The sequence below is a fragment of the Corythoichthys intestinalis genome, chromosome 10 (assembly GCF_030265065.1).
Source record: "Corythoichthys intestinalis isolate RoL2023-P3 chromosome 10, ASM3026506v1, whole genome shotgun sequence".
NCBI lineage: Eukaryota > Metazoa > Chordata > Actinopteri > Syngnathiformes > Syngnathidae > Corythoichthys > Corythoichthys intestinalis.
Window position 1 is genome coordinate 18333815 of NC_080404.1, and position 24290 is coordinate 18358104.

A 24290-nucleotide genomic window follows, 5' to 3' on the forward strand; every position below is an offset into this window, starting at 1 on the left:
TGTCCGACTGTCTCGGCATCCTGCCAAGTGCCATGCAAGCTCTCTCTTTTGCTTTGTCTCACCAAGTGTCTTGGCGTCCTGCTAGGTGGCATAAGAGTATCTGGGATCAAGAGAATGCCACATTTGCCTACCTGCCGCTCATCATCATCATCTCCGGTGATAGAATTTACAATCGACGAGTATCCGAATCATTTGCACTTACAAGTGAACATTAACCATGTCCCCCAGTTTACTTACACCAAAAATTGTGTTTTGTTGTTCTGCTATTGTTTCCTTGAACAGTGTATGTATAGCTGCCCGTTCTTTTTCACCTCTTGCTTGCTCTTTTGATAGACTTCAGCCCTCATGGTAAATGTTTATAAATAAATCCCATTGTTTTTATACTTTCATTTTCTTTCTTAGATTATTTAGCCTTAAGTGATGCCTTGAATTATTACTTGAGGGTAACATGGGGAACAAAGGTGTGTGAAATTTCCGATTCTTTGATTATTCGCGATTCGGCCGTGAAAGATTCAAGAACGATTCACAAACATGCAAATTCCGATTATTTTAATATGCCAAGAGCAGCAGAACTAAAACACAGTCAGCGCGGTCTTCGGGAAGCTATGAGGAACGTACCAAGAGTACGCATCGACAACTCATGCTTCCTGGATACAAGACAGCAACAAGCATGGCTGATGTAACCTACCAACTTCTCAGTTGAGATCAGAAATGCTCCCAAAAATTTAAAAGCAGACGTGTGGAATTATTTTGGATTCAACTAGAAAATTTTCCTCTAGAAAATAGAAATATCGAAGAATGTTGAAAGCAATGAAGCCGAGGTACGACATCCTATCCCGACGCTATTTCACAGACACGGCAGTCATCATTATCATGCCATCGCTGTCGAATGTAGACAGACTCGCCATTACATGGAATGCATGAAAACCCAACGGGTGCGAATATGGCTGACCTGCTAAGAGGTGCTGTAAAAGAAATGGAACATCGCAAAAAAGACGTTTTTGTTGTTACAAACAATGCAGCTAATATGGTTGTCGGGCAGTTTACATGGTGACTCTCCGAAAATATGAAAAATTTCAAATCTGCATTTGCATTTGCGTCTCCATTTGAACAATGTCGCAATTCTGCATGAAAACGATGTATTATTCATGCCAGGCCCTAGGGGGCAGTGCAGATTTACAGGGCGACAGAGAATGATGCACTTTGACCCCACCAAGCTCCCTCAGCCCGGAAAAAAATATGCCCGCCCACTCGAAGCAATGTCATTTTTCTTTTGTTCAAAAAGGCACAAAAATTGAAACGTCCAACATATTTCATTTAAAAATATTATTAAAACAGTAAATTAAAGCCGACATTCCGCTGTCACCTCCCTCGCGTGACTCGTGAGGTGACAGGTGGGAAAGGATGACTGCTCTTGATTGCTTTATAACTGGTGGCGTTTACTGCCACGCACACACATACGTCCGGCTGCCTCAACGTAGCTAGACACTTCCGCATTACAGCGCGCGCTCCCTTTTCCCCCGCCCGCGCATGCGCACACACCCACCTGGCGTTACCCAGGCAACACTTGCAACACCGCCATATTTGTTGTTCTTAATGTTTAGTAGCACCGCTGCACACGCCCAATGTGACGTGTACGAGTGCTGACGTTAACAGCGCGGTCTCGCGCCGCAGGAGCCTTTGATATGCATGCCGAGTAGGCCCCCCTCAACCCCCCGCAATCAGATTCTTCCACTTTGGAGGCAGGATTCAGAATTTTTCGTCTTCGCCTTCAGTGTTCACCAACACCATATGCACGCGAGGCGAGTCCGCTACTCAGTCATTGCGTCTTTGTGTCACAGAGTCGCCATGTAAACTGCCCCTCAGTTGTCGTTGCCCAGCTGGGTAACTTTAGCCATATGCTACGCCCACACCCAAAACCTTGTTTTTTGACTGCAGGATTTAATGCACAACGCAGCACCCTTTCATTTGAGCACGTGGATAAACTCCTGTTCTTATACAAGAACATGGAATTTTCTCCGTAGCTAAACACACTTCACCTGACCTGCATATTGTTGAGGTTTGGATGCAAAAGGACTAGTTTTTTTTTGTTTTTTTTAAGTATTTGTCCCTCCAGGAAACCTGTTAATGTTTACATGTTCATGTTTACACAACTCAAAAAGCATAAAGGCACTTTTTTGAGCCACTTGTAATTGAAGTAGTGGTACACATTGTCTTTCATTTATGCCTCAGTGCACTTTTGGTTGGATAAAAATGTATTTCTGCAAAATGCTACAATTCTGTTGATACAGAATGAAGACTTGAGTATCTTATTTACCGTTTTGAACTGTTAATTTGATACTGAAAGATTATTTAAGCACAAGAGGATTTTTGTACTTTTTTGTAACAAATGTACGAAACATTAAAAGCAGCTACTGTAAAAACACCATCATATGTGATGTTTGGATCTCACTGTGAGGCAGGAGCCCTAACCTCTGCGCCACACTGCTGACGGGTGTGGGGGGGTACATCAATAATCGATTTATAATCGAATCGTAGCCACTGAATCGCAATCAAATCATGGTGAAGTGCCTCAAAATTTGCACCTCTAATGGGGAATTATCGAGGTGTTGCACACATTAACCATTTTTTATGGGGAAAATCCATTCTTAATATGAGCACATTCGCGTTACGAGCTTGGTCATGGAATAGATTGTGCTCGTATCATGATGGTCCACTGTATCTGTATACGAACATGAAATATCTCAACACACATTGATTTTGTCTACTGTCCATCACACATTCTATCATTGCACACATGTTTACATCTGATCTCATGAATCTATATTTGAGTCGATCCTTATCACCACACTTGAATGTGGGTAAATTGGATTAGATAGATTCCGAATCTTCAGGCACATTCTTAGAAAATGCCATGATGTCAATTATTGCATTCATGTTATCATGACAATCTAATCAGCAATGTTTACAAATGATGCCGTGATGACATACTGATGAAATTATGAGCATACACGTAATTATATAATGAAGAATGCCAGATGGGTTGAGAAAAGACTTGACTTCAGATGCCAAGGCTGCCCTTGTGAACAAGCTTCCAGCCACAAAACATTTCAGGAGTGCTATATCTAATAACTGTTTTGGGATTCATGGCAAATATTTCTAATGAAATTATTTGTGCTGTTTGGGCTAGGGGGCGCAAATATGTACTTGATTGGTATATTCTGATGAAACAAAACTTATTGGCAGCTGTCTTCTACATATAGGACTTTTTAACCCATATTCAGAGGCAGCCTATTTCTGGTTAAAGGACGTCTGACTCCATGTAGCTTCCTCTCTTTAAGCTACAATAACACGTATGAATTGGGCCACTTGAGAGGAAACAATATTAATTGTGTCACTTGAAACAGGGTGTATAAATCCTGCCTAATAGTAATCCAGATAAATGTCACAGATATAAAAATCACCTCAACAACGTCACAAAGCTTGTAAAACAAACCACAAACTTCATCTTTATTACCATTTTCAATCTGATTTTTGGCTTGTACCCTCAGACTCCCCCCCCCAAAAAATTTTAAACAAGAGTAAGCCTAAAAAACGAACTCTTCAGGCTGAATTATGCATACAATCGTGATTCTTGGGGGTGGCGTGGCTCAGTAGTAGAGTAGTTGTCCTCCAACCCAGAGGTTGTGGGTTTGATTCTCTGCCCTGATGAACTCGCCTAAGTATCCTTGAGCAAGATACTGAACCCCATATTGCTCCTGGTGCTGCGTCACCAGTAGGTAGATGGCAATGTAGTGTAAAGCGCTTTGAGCACCTTGAAAGGTGGAAATGCACTATAAAAGTATAACCCCATTCTTTTACAGTAAGTCGAACACTTAAAACAGGTAATAAGCAGGCAGGAGAAAAGAATTACACTCCCTCTCATTCTAGGTGCAATTACAATAATCCTGCTGTGAATCACCTCTTTGTACACAGTAAACCTAGTGACCAGTGTTTCAGCAGAAGTTGGATGGTAAATAGCTTAACAGTTTTGACTAGCACAAAGTAAAATATAGATCATATTGTGTAGTGTGTCCTTTAGCTTGGGAAGCCAAACAAAGAGATATCTTAAATTTAAAAAAAATAAATAAATAAATAAAAAACTCCATCATGTTTTAAATAAATAAACTTGGAAAAAAAGCTTATTTTCCCTCACTTTACTGAAGATTAATGAAGCTCGGCATGTTTCAAATCAACACTTTGGCCCAAGCGTGAGAAGAACTGAAAAGTGCAAATGATCATTTTGCAAGCTCTAACATGAGTGAATTACACAGAAGAGTTTACATAAAACCTCATTATGAATCTCTGAGGGTATGCTCACTCTCCTGCTCCAATTATTTTTTTCTTTTAGGTTTTGAAGAGAATGAATGAGACTTACTATAGGGGGGCTGTTACGCAGTCAGTGTTGAAAGATAGCCTTTCAATGTGTTCATTGACTAAAACTAGGGCTGCCAAGATTAGCTGATTGTCACAACATTTATATTCGATTCAACTACAACTAATTAAATAGGGGACGTCCTTATAAATTTTGAACAGCCTCTTTCTCCTGCCTGTCCAAAACGTCACCTGCCTGTCTCTAACTCACATGTGCCGTTGTGGTGATTTGCATTGTAGTTGACATCAATGCAGAAGCACATCTGCAACACTCAGGAGTTCAGTGCGCTAACAGCTGAGTTAAACTTTTAGGGGCAGTTTACATGGCGACTCTGCGACACGAAGACGCAATGACTGAGTAGCGGAATTGCCTCGCGTGCATATGGTATCGGCGAAGACGGAAGGCGAAAACGACAAATTCTGAATCCTGCCTCGAAAGTGGAAGAATTCGATTGCGGGGGATTGAGGGGGACTTGCTTTGCATGCATATCAAAGGCTACTGCCGCGCTGGACCCGCGCCGATAACGTCAGCACGCGTACACGTCACATTGGGCGTGCGCAGCGGTGCTATTTAACATTAAAAATTGCAAATGGCGGAACGTCGGCTTTAATTTACTGTTTTAATAATATTTTAAATTTTGAATATGTTGAATGTTTCCATTTTTGTGCCTTTTGGAGCAAAAGGAAAATGCCATTGCTTCGAATGGGCGGGCATGTTTTCCTTCGGGCTGAGGAGCCACGTGGGGTCAAAGTGCATCATACGCTGTCGCCTTGTAAATCTGCACTGCCCTCTAAGGCTTGGCTTGAATACTACATCGTTTTCATGCGGAATTGCGACATTGTTCGAATGGAAACGAAACCATGTAAATGCACATTTGAAATTTTTGGTCTTCTCGGAGAGTCACCATGTAAACCGCCCTTTAGGCTCACAAAAGAAAACATGTCACGGCTAGGCATGTGCCGGGATGAGATTTTGACAGTACGATAACCTTGAGGAAAAATACCGCGGTTTCACAGCATTGCAATTATAGCTCCAAAATGTGTTATTTTGAGATGTATGGGTTAAAAAAAAAAATCTGGGGATTTTTTTTTTTTTTTTCAGAACATATTTGCAAATTGGAACATGAATATAATGTTAAAATAAATAAAGAAAAAAATAACAAATATTTTAAATAAAATTAAAATCAATAGAACTTGGAGATTACCCACAGCCACAGCTCAGGTTGCTCAAGATTTGAGCAAGAACAAAAATAATTGTTATAAAAAAGTAAAACCATTTCTAAATAAAATTAAAATATTAAAATATGTCTGTACGACTTTTTTTTGAGGTGGCAAAAAGCTCAAGTTTCGCCATTTTCAGCCACTTTGTCAACTCTACTTTACATGTCATGCCTTTGTGTTAAAAAGACATAAATATTTCATAAGTTATTAAGTTAAAAATGCATAAGTTAGTTAAAATGTAAATATTGTTGTGTAAAGATTTCATCTAAAAAACACTGGGTGAGAGACCTCTCCATGTCCAATGAACGTGCATTTGTGCTTAGAGCAAGATCATCTGTCGCAAGTAGCTATCTTTGATGTCATCCCTTTTCCTTCATTCAAGCTTGTTTCTTAATGGCCATGAGATTTATAACCTTCACAAAGTTGCTCTCGCAGCTAAGACTAGGCTAACATTCATCTTTGTATGTTTTTAGTTAGTTTGTATTTTGTAAAAGAAAAATGTGTGTTTTGTTTTTGGCGAACTTTTTCATGGTGTTCATGGATTATGACTTCCTCACATTCTGCTGTGTTTGTGCTTATGAAGCTACTCACATGTGTAAAAATACTATTGTACAACGTTTTAAATGTATTCGTTTTGTTCATTTCAGTTACCATGATTTGAGACGTCCATAAATTCAAGAAAAGTACTTGTGTTTGGAGTATTCCTATTTCGGTTCGCTGGATGTATAATGGAATAGCGTCACTGACACACACAGCAACAACAAAAGAGGGAGGGGTGAGCGCTGCCGCGCCAAGACATTTCTGGCTGCATTTTTGGGAAACGTATAATAGCGAATACCGTATTACTAAGAGTGTAACAGTACATGTAATAGTATAGAGCCTACCCACGTACCACGTGCTCGCTGTATGGTTCCGCCCACTTGTCCGTCAAAACATAGTGTTAACCTATTACGGCTACGTACATTTCTCCTATTTACGGCGTGTTTTTCTGCTCCTTAACATTAATAATCAAAATGGTGAAGGCGTGAGTGGCTGTTGGTTGCACTAACAGAGAAGATGGAAGGAGAGACTTGAAGTTTTACCGTATTCCGAGGGATCCAAAGAGGAGAGCGAAATGGACGGCTGCAATTCGACGTGAAAACTGGACACCAAAAAATCACCACAGACTATGTAGTAGTCATTTTATATCCGGTAAGATGCATTTAATATATATTTAGAGGGTTTTGGCCTGACAACCACAATTAAGATCATTGCTAGGCTAATCGCCGACAACATACGACGTAGTATGACATAGTTTCAAATTCAAGATGTTTGTGACTTCCCTTTCTTCCACCATCGTTATTTTTGGAATAATATTTAGCTGGTACCAAGTGAAAGAAACTGGCCTCGTCTACGGGGCTGACAAATAACCACAATTAAGATCATTGCTAGGCTAATCGCCGACAACATACGACGTAGTACGACATAGTTTCAAATTCAAGATGTTTGTGACTTCCCTTTCTTCCACCATCGTTATTTTTTGAATAATATTTAGCTGGTACCAAGTGAAAGAAACTGGCCTCGTCTACGGGGCTGACAAATAACCACAATTAAGATCATTGCTAGGCTAATCGCCGACAACATACACGTATGTATGTAGTGAGTGCTATCGCTAAACCATATAAACATTAAAAGCCCTAGCTCCATTGACAAATGACATGAAATACATTAGACTTGACAGTGGATGTTAGCAAGAACAAAAGATTTTGAATTGAAAATTTCGTAACTCACCTTCCGAGCACAAGATTCCTGCCGAATTTTCGTGTACGAGGACCTGTTTCACCCAACCAGCAACGTAGCATTTATAAGCCTCCAAGCTCTTAAAGTTTTTCAAACTTTCGTGAGAATAGGCTGATTTTGTGTGGACAAGATAGTTGTAAATATCAGGGTCAGGCAGAGACGGTGAAGGCAGCCGGTCAAAAATCATCGATCTAGCAATCAAATATGGATCTGGCGACTGTATAGAACGAAGCTTTTCCACATAACGCCTTTTATGCAACAGATCCAGTGAGTTTGCGGCATCAGAAAGCACCGGGTCTTCCATGAAATGCATTTTAAATTCCGCCATCAATTGAAAACAATGCTAATACAGAGTCAAAATGACGGACAAGTGGGCGGAACCATACAGCGAGCACGTGGTACGTGGGTAGGCTCTATTGAGCAGTTTCGGTACGTGGTAGTCGGTTCGGAACGGACGCGTACCGAACGAGTTTCTGATGTAATAACCTTTACTTTTCGAGGCTGTGAGTCGATTGGGTTAGTTTCTTTGCGTAGATTATATTTACTCCGGCTTCTCTACTCTAATGAGGACCAACACAGTAGGACAGTCCAGGCACGTCAACGGCGCGACAACGTGGCCGCCGTGAGAACGCAGTGAAATGCGGGCGTTAGAGTCAATCAGCCAATGCACACCAGTTGCAGTGCGGCCGCGTGTTAGATGAGTCCCAGAAGCGGCTCAACGCGACGCACGCGAAAAGAACGGCAGAGTTTATTATTTGACGCGAGACGCGGCCCTCCTGTGTCAATACTCCTAGCTAGGATCGGGCCGGAAGTCACTCGTGTGATAATACGGTGGATCCGGTCAATTTTCAAACTAATATGCAATCGTAACCTACTTTTTGAGTCCATCAGATCTGTTGAGTGGTAGATCGGGGCACAGTTGACTTGTCTTTGTTGATTTACTGCTGTCTTCTCTGCTATAATAATAACCAAACATGGCCCCGTGTTCTATACAAAACCCTCCTACCACAACAAAACAAGTAGGAACTAAAATTCACATAATACAACATAAATTATACAATATAAATGAATACTACATCACATTTGTAAAATACAAACACATAATAAAATAAATAGCCCATTTAAATAAAATAAATTGAAATGAGCAAAAACACGTGTAATTAAATAATAGGAATAATACACACATCCTGCTTACACAATTAGATTTATTAATTTCTGTGTGGCGCTTTAACTTGAGAAAATCCACCAATAAAGCTTTTGAAAACCGTTCATAAGAAAAAAAATGTTTCATTGAGGCATTTCATTTGTAAAATACATGTTAAAATCTTTGTCATTGGGATTGCTTTTCTCTTTAGCACAGGACTTCTTCTTTCTTTCAGAAAGAAAGTTGACAAATACGCGGGGTCTGAAAGGCAAATTGTTGTTGGATTATCTTTAAATACCCGCTACTTTTATAGCAGAATTCTAGCTTTGTATAGGCTAATGTTCCTATTGTTGAAAGCACAAAAGTGTGTAATAAACAACTAGCACATTTATATTTTGCATTTTGTTTTTTTACTGTACCGAAAATGAACCGAACCGTGACCTCGAAACAGAGGTACGTACGGACCGAAATTTTTGTGTACCGTTACACCCCTACGTACTACGGTATGACAGATTATTTTAGTGGTTTTGAAACCGTGACGTTTTCATACCACGGTAAACCTTGAAACCGGTAACCGGCACATGCCTAGTCATGGGTGACTCAATTTCTGAGCAAAAGTTGTCTCAGGAATCTTTGTAGCTAGTGCTGCTAATTTTTCAATCACCCCAGCAATTACTGTACAGGTATTATAATAGATGTCACATTACACCATCAATGTTATTTTGGAACAGAAAATGTGGTGGCACTACGCTACAGTTTTATAACGCATCTTCTAGTGATGCACGATAATACATTTTTTAACTGATACCGATAACCGATAATTTCCTCCTCATTCCAACCGATAACTGATAATGTCAAGCCGATAATTCTATTAAAAGATTTATGTAAAATTTTAAAGTATACACAAAAGAAAATATTACTGTGCAAAAATATAATATATTGCTCTTTTTTTCAACATAAAATATAAACAAGTCGTCAATTCAAACATCTAAATAAGAACAGATTGTCTGACATTGTGTAATGGTAAACTTTTGGCAACAATTACTTACAGAGTAAATACCTAAGTTGCACAAAAATGCCTTTAAAAGTAAGCCATTCCTAACATACAGTGGGGAGAACAAGTATTTGATACACTGCCAATGGGTTTTCCCATTGACAGTGTATCAAATACTTGTTCTCCCCACTGTATATAACATTAATACACTGCAAAACACACCTCCTTAAAACTAGTCAGTTTTAAGTGTAAATCTATTGGCAATAAGTGAAATTATCTGCCATCGCTTCAAGTGTATTTCTCTCAGATTTCTTGGAAGAAAAATAGCTAGCTGAAAATAATCTTAACAGCCTTGTTTTAAGCATGAACTTATTATTATACTTAATCCTAAAAAAAAAAAAAAAAAAAAAAAAAAAAAACTTGGAAGAAGGAAAGATTTTTAATAATATTTGTGGCTACAGAATGTTGATTTAAGAATTTGATTATCTACTGTAACTGTAATTGATCAGAGAAATAAGTTAAATATTTTGAAAAGTGATTGCTAATGTTATATGATTTGTTGCACACTGTGAAAATGATTAACTCAAAAGAGCGAGATGTCATGTACCCATTCTGCAGCGCTTTGTTTACATTTGCGGCTTTCACGACATTTGCTTTACAGCAGCTAAACTGATACACGGCAGTACTATTTGGACGGAGTTGGAGCTCGCATCCGCGTGCGTGATGTTTTGTGCCGGAGTTTTGTTAAGCCGAAAATAAAGGCAGCGTTACAAAGTCATCTGACCGCTCGTCATTTTACATACTGAATGCATTATTGACTGGCTGACTTCGTTTTCTCCATGTTTAAATTATCATCTAACCACTGTGCCGTCATGATAAGCTTGCTTACTGGACATCACTTTTTCATGAAGAATGGTGGTCGTATAAACTGCATTATTTTTTTATCCAGGGCTTTGGTTCTCGGGTCATTTAGGTAAAAAAAAACAAAAAAAACCTGTCTTGTCTCGACGGCGGCGGTGGCTACGTTCGTACCGGATAATCCGCCCGCCCCGGCCGGTTCGCCGCGGCGTATTCAGGTCCTGGCTCTGCTCGCACGCCGTAGGGGAACGCTCGAGAAACCGGGGTGTTCGCCGGAGGTCCCGAAGCCGGGGAGCGGCGGGGTCCGTCGGAAGACGGCTACTTGCCGACTATCGGTCTCCAGTCGTGCCGGTGTTTAGCCTTAGATGCGAATTTACCACCCGCCTTTGGCTGCATTCCCAAACAGCCCGACTCTGTATTGCAGTACTTCTCAAATAGTGGGGCGCGCCCCCCTGGGGGGGCGCAGAGCAATGCCAGGGCATGTGCATGTGACCTCGGGGAACATGTTTTTTTTGATTGTTTTTTTTTTTTTTTTTTTGCCGTACTGGAATAAAGTGTACTTGCACATCCACTCAGTACTGTAGGTGGCAGTGGCGCTCTCATTTTCAGAGTGCACGCAGTATTTTTGAACTAAGGAGAGCACTCAGCACACACAGACAACAGATATGAAGAGCAGTGTGCCACCGCCATTTTCGAAAGCCGTTTCCCGACCGGACTCACTCACGCAGCGACCCACTGTCTTGTCCGGTTCTCACGTCGCCGCCCGAGAAGTGCCATTTTCGGCTTGGGATCGTCACGACGACCGACCTCACCTACGGTTCTACCTCGGCCGCCGTGAATGCGGTTTTTTCGTGCCGTTTGCCTTTTAGCTTTGACTTTTAATACAGTGGGTGATGATGAAAGACCACTGTTTACTGTGTCTAAAAATAATTATAGCAGACAGCCAGAAGCCAAATCAATTAAGACGCCACTTAAAGACATTAGACCCCAATCTCATTGTTAAGCCGCTTGAATTTTTCAGTGAAAACGTGCCGAATATTGCCAACAATCGTCCTGCTTTGTCAGTGTTATATCAGTAAGCCAGTGAGCATTGTTAGCATGCTCATTGCAAATTAACTCCACACCATTGCAAAGGAGGTAAATACTGTGAGCAGCAAAAATAAAAACTGTCCTGTCCAAGGACACTTTTTTTTCTTCTTTTATTCAGATTTTTTTCGGTCAAATTTTTTGGCACATTGTCCTCATGAGTGAATGTTTCTAATCAATTTTAATTTGTTATTATTTACTGATTTTATTACATTTTATTTTTCTGTATCAAATGGTCAAAAATGTACCTTGAGTGTATTTTTTAGTTTGGATGTGAATTTTTTTTTTAATTCAGGCAAATTGATGGGCGTTAAGTCTTTTCTGTTACAAACAAAACAATGTTAATAAAGTTATAATTTATAAGTTTATCTCTGTTATTTTCTCTAATAGGAAAAAAAGGATACAATGTGAGGCAGAGACGTACTTATAATAGCAATATTGTAGACAAATGATACTATTTACAGTGGCGGCAGAATTTGGGGGGGCGCGAAACATTTACGTCTTCCTTGGGGGGGCGTGACAGAAAACAATTGAGAAGCACTGCTGTATTGTCACAAGCCCTGTAGTTTAGCTTGTGTTTACAATAGCCTTAGCATTCCAACTAGCAGCAGCCTCGTATTGGTTCCAAAAATCTTTGTGATGCAGTTTTAAATGGCTGCTGGGTTAGTGGTTTTGAATGAGGACGCTTTGTTTCTGCCTCGTGGAACTTCTACGGTACGTTTCGCAGATGGCGAGCGCGTCGATTTTTTAGTAACAGCCGCCATAATATTCAACGACTTCTTGTCGTGTAACTCCGCCTCCTCAACCCCTCCTCCCTCAGGGGCTTCAGAGAGGGGAGGGGTTGAGGAGGCGGCGTGCTGAATTCTTCGGTTGCGCACGTTTGGAGGCTAAATCAAGTATATAATTATCGGATTGTATTATCGGTTGAATTTTTTTATTATCTGGATTATCTGTGTGACGTCATAATTGCCAATATCGGCCGATAATTATCGGTGACCAATATTATCGTGTATCTTTAGTATCTTCCAATCTATTTCTTTCAATATTTTCAAATTTTGTTTATTAGTTTTAATTCTTTGACATTAGACATTCAAATGAAGCAAAGCAAAAGTGGATATGGATCTATTGCCATACCTGGATGTATGAAGGACGGAAAAAATAAAAAATATTTAATTAAAAAAAAAAGTTACGTTAGTTTTTCGGTGGACAGTGCCTTCTAGTCCTTTTTTTTTAAATTCACTGTATCACTGGATGCTGTATATCAATGTGTATTGAATACAGATACACTATACTGTTTTCCTTGGGGCAGCATGGCTCAGTGGTAGAGTAGTTTTTCCTCCAACCCAGAGGTTGTGGTTTTGATTCACCGCCCTGCTGACCTAGCCTAAGTATCCTTGAGCAAGACAGAACTGAGCTCCTGGTGCTGCGTCATCAGTAGGTAAATGATGATATAGATATAGCGCTTCGAGTGCCTTGAAAAGACACTATACAAATATAACTCAATTTAAATATACGTGTTTTGGCCTACTGAACACTAATGGCACACAACAATTAAGAATATATTTGGTCAATACATTGCTCTGATAACTTGCACTCAACGCAATGAATTTTCATTCCCTCTCCTTTCTCTGTCACAGCTGCCTCTTAGTTATTCACATCATAGTGTTATGAAAAGTCCGAACGTATCCCTTTTTGACATATTGGGGCAACAAGCACACCATGAAACAAAAGGTGTGCAATAATCTCGTCGCAGCAAACTCAAAAATGGACTTGCTCATTGTAAAATCTGCGACTGTTTAATTGAACAGATACCGTATATGCATGCAGGAAGGCATAACATCCTGTTGTATGAGTGGCAAAAGGTGGATACTAAGGTTTTCAGAAACACAATTACAAAGAACTCAGGTTGTATTCTCTTTTAGTATTACGTAATGTGTATTACAGAGCAGATCTTGTTCATTACAATGGTACATTTGTGCCACTTTTTAATAAAAAATAAAAAATAAAATATAAACGAAATGCATGAATTAGATCAGTAACATGACATTCACCACCTTTACGACTATTTAAGGCAAAGGTGTCCAAACTATAACCCCAGGCCAACACCAGCCCACGGGTCATTTTTTGGGAGTCCTGCAGCAAATTATGAAAATATTATTGAATGTGACTCGCACAAGAAGCCTACATTCTGTTGCGCATCTCAGTTTCGACACTGGATGAAGCTGGTCACTTAAACAATGCCTATCCATTACCTCAGTGGTCAAAACTTTATTTGTTGAAATCAAGGTCAAAAACTGTAGAATCTTCGTTGATAATGAAGACCAATCATAGCAGAATAGTTCTCATGACTGTCATGTTTATGGGATTAATATTACAAAGGTTATTACCTTAAAAGCTCAAGAAAATGCACCGATTTCTGACCGCCATTTTAAGACATAGATAATATGGCTCGATATTTCAGGTGAGCTGTCCTAAATTTCTTAATCTTTACTCAATTTCCAAAAAGCTGCTATTATTGCAAAGATTTACAAAACGTAGCTGTAGCATTTCCTATTTTCTTATATCGCGTCACTGGTCCCAGGCATGAAAATGGGTCAGGGGTTAAAAAGGTGAGAAAGGTGTGGAGGAAATATGTTCCGGCGTTCTGCCAAAATGTCCGCCGTCGGCAAAACGTCCTACATGTGGCAAATTTGACCATTTTAATTTTTCACATAAGGCTTAATATTCGAGTTAACGGGGGTTTAATTAGTTGAAGGAGTTGATTTCAACCACCATTGACTCGCGCTAGCTTAGCCACTCCGGAGCCCTGAAACTAACAAATAACTGTCAAACTGCATAGAATTTGTTCAAATCAACTCCAACGACTAATTAAACCCCGGCTAACTCAAAGATTAAGCCTAATGTAAAAAATTCTGAACTTCCCCTTTAAAATAAAGACCATTGAATATGGCCATTAAAATGTTGTCTATAAATGTTTTAGAGCAATAAAACAAACAACAAAAATGAATAAAATGAACAGGAATCCTTCAAAGTATTTCATAATGGGTCCAAATTATTTTTCGAACAGATCATGTGACTATAGAACCTTAGAGACAGCCGTTTGCATTGCTTAGCCAAAACTACAGCTGAGTAGGCAAGATGGATATTTAGAATTTCTTTAAACCTAAGCTTTCAAAACCTTCAACAACAACTGAGCTTGAACCGAGGATTGAGCACGAGCAGTATCAAAAAGTCCTGGCTGTCGTGTTACCTGTTGTGCTGTTATTCCAAGTGGCGCTTGAATTGGATGCTTATAGCGGTCGACAGTCTTTTTGAGCCAGCGCAAAGTTCGCAGCGCACGAAGATATTTTTGTTATCTTTACTGGACAAAAATGTGAAGTAATGGCTGTGTTTCCAGTGTGCAAATGCAGCCGTTTGTAGTATATCTCCTGCCTATTTCATTGCATCCTGGCGAGGTAGCATGGCTATGTTGTTTTGGGCGCAAACTCCCAGCGCTCACGCATCATGGTAATACACGTGACCCTTTTTGTTCCATCCCCGATTAAAAAATGTGACATGTGATGTCACTCCCATGACTACAGTATTCTTCATTCTACACACATTATGGGGCAATAACAAAATAGTAACGCACAGGCATCAAGGAAAGTAATTTTACTCAGATTACTGATTTAGAAAAATGAACGCGTTAGATTGTTCTTTACTGAAAGAAAGTAATCAGATTAGTTACGCATTACGATACCGCGTTATTGACAACACTGCTTTTATATTACCGTTAAATACACAAGCTTGACGCTACCTTAACGGGAGCTATTTTTTTACCGGACGCTCCGGCAGCGTTCAACGCAAGCTGCAACGAACGGCAGTAACTTTGTCATACCACAAAATATGAAAACGAAAACCATTACTCACTAAATTCAATATGCTGGCAAATGCATTCATCTAAAAACAATTGGGATACTTTACCTCCTCCAGCGAATGTGAATTTGTGCTTAGTACAAGATCATCTGTCGCAATTAGCGATCTTTGACGCTCTTTTTTTTTTTTCCCTCCCCGCATACAAACTTGTTTCTCTCTCAGCGGCTGTGATTAACCTCAATGAAGTTGCTGTCCTAGCTAAGCCTTGCCTATCATTCGTCTTTGTAAGTTTTTAGTAACTTTGTGTATTGAATTTGAAAGGAAAATGTGTGTTTTGTTTTTGGCGAACTTTTTCATGAAGCTAAACTGTTGAAGCTACTCACATGTGGAAAAATACGAGTGTACAACGTTTTAAATGTATTCAATAGGTATATTTCAGTTACCACGATTTGAGAGATCAATAAATTGAATAATTTACGGCTTGCGTTTGGAGTGCTTGTTTTTGGGTTTGCTGGAATAGCGTCACTGACACACGCAGCATCAAACAGGGGAAGGGGGAAGCGCTGCCGCGCCAAGCCACTTCTGGCTGCATTTTCGACACATGAAAAATAACGAATACGTACTACTGTATGACGGGAAATTTTAGTGGTTTTGTAACCGCGATGTTTTCATAGCATGGTAATCCGTGAAGGTAACTGGCACATGCCTACACCCGATGCCCCCCCCCTCCCCCTTAAAAATTGTCTCCTCGGATCTACACGATTCACGTAGGTCATCCTTTTTTACTTCAAAACGGCGAATTTCGCCGAAAGGTGAGAGATTTTCATGCCTGTGGTCCGCATGTGAACGTGTACGAGCATGAAATTTCACATGCACTAACGTCGCGTGTCACTTCGTTCGCCACAAGAGGGTTGGGGATTTTCGCCTCGTCACTTCCGCTCAGAGGTTGCGCTAGACTTTTTCGTTGTCCGTCATTTTGACTGACAGGGTCATAAAAATCCGGTCATAATCTATTTTTACCCGTCACTTAAATTTTTAAAATGATAATAATGACATATTCAATAGTATTTAGTTTTCATTCATTTTTAATTAATATTGTAATGCTTGCTTGGCGGCAAAAAATTAGACACGGAAGTCGTGGTATTTTTCCTCCCTCTTTTTACTCTGCTTACCGCCAGCAACACCAACAAAACAACAACTCCGCCCCCAAAGAAAAAGAGGCAAATATTTACACAGGTGGCAATCTAGTCCACCAAGTGGATGACGCGCTGGCACCCCGGGTGCACCATTAAGAACCTCGTGGTGATGTGTCAATCACGGTGCCGCCAGACCCCGGTGACGCTACAATATTCTGTCCGAACAAGTTTAACAGAATCGACACCGTGCAATCAAGCATATGAATATGTAACTTTGTCTCCGCAGTGACAAAAACAGCTGACTGTGGCCCCAGTAGGTAGGCTACATATGGAACAATGAAATTAACAGTTCACCTGCTGTGGCCTGAACGCAGTCTTCCTCCTGGTGCGCATGGACTTGAATTGCGTGCCCGCTTGTGCATAATCAAATGTCTCAAGTGGGATTCCTTCAGAGGCTATTGTCACGATGTTTTGGACTTCTGCCTCGGACAAACGACTTAGTTCGGACACTCAGTTGCCTTGACATTTTTCCGAGTAAGGCCAACGACGTCATGCATTAAGAGAGACAATAGCTAATTAATATGCTCACTCGCCACCCTGTGGTCTGGGGTGTGAATTGCAACCTGTCAAAATGACGGATGGACTTCAGTTTTTTCCGTCACCGTTTTAAAAAAAAACGGTCAACGGTCAAATATTCGGTTAACGCGACCCCCGCTTCCGCTCATTAATATTCATGACATTAGCTACTGTTCCCAAGGAGAGACACGCCTCCGTTTGTCCCTAATAGGAAATGAATGGAAATCATGTACGAAGGAAATGTTTACAGAGCTAAGCCTACCAATTCTCTCCGAAAAGGATGTCCCTGGCGCCAAATTCACTGGCAAAGATGTGGGAGGACATAAAAATGTTCAGTTAAAGAGATGGCTTGAGTGTCGAAGGCTGAAAAGGACGGAAAAAACGAGCCGACCTAAGCATAACCTTAGCTTTTTTATCGACACGACTGACAATGACATTCCTCTGTTTCAACAAGCTATCCTTTACCACCAGCCCTGTCTTTCTTATATATTATATCCTCTGGTTGTCCTACGTCTCTGACCGTTCTTGGGGGTAATTTAGTTAGTTTTCTGTAGCGATCGCAAATGCTACTCAGTAACAGCCAACGAACACTTTTTTCACTGATAACAAATCTTAATTCTATAATTTATTTACACTTCCCCCTTACCAAAGTTTTTTTTTTTTTTTTTTTTTTTTTTTTTTTACAACGGAAAAGGTAACTGGCAGTCAGATAACATTTTAATTCTTTTCAGGTTATTCATTGTCAGACGGGAGCAGCACGGCACAATGTCACGCTAAAGAATAAGTTAAAAATATCAAAATGGCTTACCTCTTTGTCCTCTGAAAGGCCATGCCAACCCAACAAAATGTTTACTACATATGAAATGTGAATGGATTCACCGAGCTGCCGTCAAAAGTCCGCGCAAGTTTATTCATTCTTCACATTTTTTCCTCTGAGTTTTTGGTTTCGGGAAACGTATGAAGAAAACATCCTTCATATGTCGTAATGCCTAGAGTCGTTTCTACAACTTCCAAAAAAGCAATGTGTGATCAGCATGTTCGTTTTTGAAAGATTACCGGAGAAAAGTAGCAGAATTAACGTAGTTTCTATGCGAGGGCGGGTCTATAATGCCCTACTTCTACTTTACCTCTGCTTTACGATGCGAAGTCACGGTCTAAAAATGCATGCGTGCGGTACGCCATTGGCAGCGCCTTGCATGGCAGCAGCACCATTGCTGTGTGAATGTGTGCGTGAAAGGGTAAAACTGTGCTATTAACCCTTTTCACACACATATCCAGGGAAATTCCTGTGTAAAATGACGTGGGATTTACTAGCGTCATTGCCTTCACGCATGTAGAGATGTCTCGAGAATGACGCGGGTTGGACACTTTTTCACACTTGTCCCGTGTTGCCCACTGGCGCTCTCTGTGCGGGGAGGGCTGCTGGCGCGATTTTATAACCCGGACAGCATGTCATTTTTGGTTGACATCGGCTGTCACAATGTTGGTAAAATCATGTTTTGTTCCAGAGTGAGTAATCCTGACGTCGTAACTGCAGCCAATTCAAGCTCATCATGACTGTATTTTAGCCCAGGCAATCCAAGAGAAGGGTGTCGAGATATCACTGACCCGTTTGTATTTAATAAACCCTTGAACGCATCCCCCCCGTTGTTTTCTGGTTTGAAGTACAACCTTGTTTCCGTAGTAGCGGACCCTAACATCGGCAACAAAATAAACCACATATCTCCAAAGATGGACGATGGACTCTTTTCCTTGGCTCTACTGTCACGGACCCATTGTGTTATTCCCCCTTTTCCGCTATCGTGTGTATTTTCGTTTGTATTTAATAAACCCTTGAACGCTTCCCGCTGTTGTCTTCTGCTTTGAAGTACAACCTTGTTTCCAAAGTAGCGGACCCTAACATCGGCAACAAAATAAACCACACTTTTCTAAAGATGGACGATGGACTCTCTTCCTTGGCTCTACGATACCGTATCAATTTTATTTTGTTATGTTTTCAGTTTAGCTTAGCTATTTCCAGTTTGCAATGTTGATAATTACGATGTTTGTTTACCACTTTTCATCTTAATGCGAAGAGAGAGGAAGTGACGATCAGCCCGCCATGATATTTACGTCATCAGCCATAATGCTGTGACCCAGGTGTTTAACGCCTGCTTTCACGCACACCGCTCCCCGGGAAAGTCTCGGACATTATACTAAGACGCGACTAGTAAAATATCTGCGTAATGTCCGTGTCAGTCGACCCGGGAAATTGTTTTCACATACACTGATGCACGTTTAAATCCCGCTATATTCCCGGCGTTTCAGAGTGTGTGAAAGGGGGTAATGTAAAGCGCTTTGGAAATTGTAACAATGTAGATAATGCGCTATATAAGTACTCTCGATTTACCATCATTGTTGCCTTTATGTGGGTCGTACGACAGTATTAGGGGCTATTGTCTGGCTAATGTAGCTGAATAAGCAGCTACGTACTTTATGTAGCGTGTTAACGCCTCCATTAAAATCAACAATACTGAAAGCATCTTGTGTTTAAGAATCGGTTTTACAAATTAGGCAATCATTATTTTGCTTCATCTACATCAAATTATAATCAACAGAAGAATTTATACTAATGCTTTGTCGTAGCTTCCAGCGAAGGTACATGTATGTAAAGTGCGTAGCAGCTAACAGCTACAATACCCCTACGTAATAATGCGACTTTGTTTCTTGTAGCAATATAACGACTTAAATCCCGTTGCTTTTTTAAATTTATTTATTTATTTATTAGGCCCTAATACTCTGTCGTAGCGTCGTATCAACGTGCATCATTAAGTTTTTTTCACGTACTTCACTCCAGTGATATGTGTCATTTATCTATCTACTCTGCTGGTGCTCACTCTAATGCTGAGAACAATATAGACCACTAGACATTAGAGCTGTCCCGACTAGTCGACATAGTCGACGTCATCGATGACGTAAATCCGTTGACGAGCACAACATCCCGTCGACGGTTAATGAAGGGTTAAAAAAATATATGCGCGGAAAGTTCAGAATGTCGGATGCTCTGTATGCAAGCGGGGAAAGCGGCACAAAGCCAAAAAAGCGCACCAGAGTGTCCAAAACACTGACTTATTTCAAAGAAATAAAGGAGGGTACACTCTTGTGTGCGGTCTCTTCACTGCCAAGCTTGGCTGCACGTCGGTCGTGAATAAACACCTCAAGCGCCGTCACCGTTTGTAAAAAAAAAAAAAAAAAAATTTTCATTTTTTGTACACCAGAGGGTGCTGTCGCTTTACTAAATAATAATGTTTCATTGACAATGGGCCTATAAGTGCTATTAGTATTGCTAACTGAAAGGTTTATTTCATGTTATGGTTTATTTTATGGTATAGAAAATTATATAACGTTAAAAGGTCATAAATATATACAGTATATACAGTGATAGCACTCAAGGAAGAGATTGTCAATGATAAGGTAATAAATTAAGGTAAAGGCAATTCATATAGGCAATTCATTGATATATAAATAAGGTTTAAAAGGAAAAAGGTGAAAAGTTTTCGTTAATTTCTAATTGTGTTGTTTTATCTGTGTGCACCGTAGCTCTTACAGTGTGATTACATCAAGGATGGAATAAAAGTTGTAAACCATCAGTTTAAGAGACCATCTTTTCAATCGGGATGCTACACTAGTTAATTCTATCAGCATTTGAAGTCATTGTTTATTTGTGATTTATTATTGTTATTTACGTGTTTATTTGTACTTTAGTAAATAATTTAAGTGTTCCAATATGTTTTTTGTGAATTGATAAGCGTCAACAAAAATTTAATTGCTAAATTAGTAAACAAAAACAAAAAATATTTTTTTAAATTATTAGATTAGTCGACTAATCGTAAAAATAGTCGGCTGACTAATCGGGAGAAAATTAGTCGTTTGGGACAGCCCTACTAGACATGTGCCGGTTACCGGTTTCACGGTTTACCGTGGTGTGAAAACGTCGCGGTTTCAAAACCACTAAAATTTTCCGTCATACCTTAGTACGGTATTCGCTATTTTTCATGTGCCAAAATGCAGCCGAAGTGGCTTGGTGCGGCAGCACTCACCCTTCCCGTTTGTTGCCGTGAGTGTCAGTGACGCTATTCTGCTAAACAGCCAGCAAACCCAAAAACAAACCCTCGAAACACAAGGCGTACTTTTCTTCAATTTATTGAGCTCTCAAATCGTGGTGAAATATACAAATGAACACATTTAAAACGTTATACAATTGTATTTTTCCACATGTGAGTAGGTTCAACAGGATAGCAGTAGCACCATGAAAAAGGTCGCCAAAAACAAAACATACATTTTCCTTTCAAATTCAATATACTAACTAACTAAAACATACAAAGACGAATGTTAGCCTAGGCTAAGCTGGGAGAGCAGCTTCGTCGACGTTTTATGTCTCACAGCCACTGAGTGAGAAACAAGCTTGAATGAAGGGGGGAGAAAAAAAGAAAAGGACCGCATCAAAGATCACTAATTGCGAAAGTAGGTCTCACTCCTCACTTTTTGTTTTAGATGAAACCTTGAAACCTCAACAATATTTACATTTTAACTAACTTATACATTTTTAACTAACTTATTAACTTATGAATTCTTTGTTCTTTTTAACACAAAGGCATGACATCATGTAGAAGAGAGTTGACACAGTGGCTGAAAATGGCGAAACTTCAGCTTTTCCCCCTCAAAAAAAGTCATACAGTATATATTTTTAATTTTATTTAGAAGTGTTTTTACTTTTTTATAGCAATTATTTTGTTCTTGCTCTATTATTGAGCAACTTGAGCTCTGGCTGTGGGTATAGTCTAGGTTCTATTTATTTTAATTTTATATAAAATATTTGTTATTTTTTGTTAATTAATTTATTTTCACATTAATTTTTTTTCACATCATATTCATGTTCCAATTTGCAAATATGTTCTGAAAAAAAAACCTGTTCAATGGAAAAAAGTTTTTTTGTTTTTTGTTTTTTGTTTTTTTTTTTAAAACCCCCATACATCTCAAAATTTTGGAGCTATAATTGCAATGCCGTGATACCGTGAAACCGCGGTATTTTTGCTCACGGTTATCGTACCGTCAAAATCTCATACCGGCACATGCCTACATACCACAAAGAAGAGAAAGTAAGACTTGTTTTGAATCCTGTTGGAAAAGTGAGATCAGAGTGTTCTGAATCAGTTTACATTCCATTCTTTTGCACTAGTTAATGCCATCTAGGGCTGCAGCTATCGATTATTTCAGTAGTCGATTAATGGATTAACTCCTTAGTTCAAATAATCGAGTAATCGGATAAGGAACATCAAATATTAAAATACCTGAGCTGAGCCTCAAACGGTATAAAAAAAAATAAAAAATGAGGATCTATGTACAACAAAAGAACAATTGGCTAACTTACATAGCAAAAGTCCGCTAGCTTAAATGCAATAACAATGCTAACTTTTTTTTTTTTTTACCATGCTCTTAACAAATGGTTCAAACACATATGCCCACAAAAAAACGGCTAAATATACCTATATAAATGCATTTCACCTGAAAAAAAAAAAAATTTTTAGCTCAAACAAAAACTTAGCTTATGTTGGTCTTAACAGGAAGCAGTTGGATTCAGCCATGTGAAATGAGGCAGACTAGAGGGCAGTGTAACCACCCAAATCTATACAACGAAATACAATTACTTTCAAAACAAACCATTAAAACACTACTTTGATTAAACGAATACCCGAAGCAGCCAAATGTAATTCGAATTTTTTTTCTAATCAAATACTTGAGTTAATCGATTAATTGTTGCAGCACTAATGCCATCAGCATTTGATTTCATTCTTTATTTGTGATTATTTGCTATTTATGTGATTATTTGTACTTTAATGAATAATTTAAGTGTTCCAAAATGTTTTTGTGAATCAATAATCGTCAACAAAAATTTCATAAAAAGTTCATAAAGAAATTATTAGACTAGATGACTAATCATTAAGAAAGTCTGCAGACTAATCAGGAGAAAAACAATCATTTGGACCAGCCCTATTAACAAAACTGATAGAAAAAAATATAGATATCAGTGTTTCCCACAGGATTTTAGGAGACTGTGGTGGGAGGGTCTCTGACCAGTGTTTCCCATAGGATTTTTTTAAACTGTGGTGGTGGGCTGCATCGGAGTCGGACAGCCTCACCATGTCGTGCCACGGCGAATTTTTTTTTTTTCTTCATTATTTTTTTCCCCCAAGAAGAACCATAACAAAGATATATTTGAAATATTTCATTAGCAAGGCTAATGTTATAGCTCTCAGCTACGGTACATGTATGTAAAATGCGTAGCTGATTACAGCTACGTTACCCTATGTAATAATGCGACTTTTTTTCTCGTAGCAATAGTACGACTTACATCTCGTAGTGACTCAGGGTTGGCAACCCAAACTGTTGGAAGAGCCATATTTGACCCCTGACTGTCCACTACTTAATAAACAGAAGACAAGGCTGACAATACAAAAACAGAAATCAAACTGTCTTTAAGTGTAACAAAACTTAAGAAAAATAGGCAGCGCCTACCTTCATCTCTCTCTGAATCCTTTAGGTGACCAGTGTGGCGGATCCGAGGCTGAAAAAGATTTCAAACGATATTAGGCATAACAACTTCAGCGAGTTTTATGATGACATCATTTCTCCTGCACGGGAGGAGAAAAAAACCTGGGCAGCATACAAACATCTACACAACACCTCATGAGCACGTTCTCCTTTCAGCTTTACGGTTCACTGGGTTCGATCTCATATACAAAAGGGGCGAAGGGAGGGACATACACCCCTCTCGCCTCCCAACTATACTGTGCATCAGTGTTGCAAAGTAAGCCGTGGCAGGCTGATCACTCTCATTCCGACTTGCCTATAAGCCGTTTATGTAATGGGATGTGTTTGTGCGTGTGTTGTAGTCTGTCAGTCAGCCTTGTGGCAGTGAAGGGCACACATTAGCGAACTACTGCTTTGCACAAATGCAGCAACAATGTAGTACTGTAGTTTCGGTCAGCAACCATACATAGGCTCTCTCTCTCATACACGGTGGGGGCAGCGTGCAGTCTGCACCGCACCGACTCCCAACACTAGAGCAGCGGATGACGCCATTTCTGTGGCTGACAGTCGGATACAACCACAGCGCTTCATTTGGACGTGAACGCAAGCAGCGCGTCCAATTCACCGACACTTTTCTATGCCATTAAACATCCAGATG

The 24290-nt window shown here is 39.7% G+C and overlaps 1 protein-coding gene across 2 annotated transcripts in view; it reads right to left on the reverse strand.

The window, feature by feature from the left end:
* The window catches only part of arid4b (AT-rich interaction domain 4B), a 90438-nt gene that overhangs the window by 64777 nt on the left and 1371 nt on the right, over window positions 1-24290 (reverse strand). For both annotated transcript variants that reach the window (XM_057847568.1, XM_057847569.1), the window contains exon 2: window positions 23618-23666. In XM_057847568.1, coding sequence (XP_057703551.1) covers window positions 23618-23623 — 6 coding nt within the window. In that variant the 5' untranslated portion in view covers window positions 23624-23666. The remainder of the gene's footprint in view (window positions 1-23617; window positions 23667-24290) is intronic.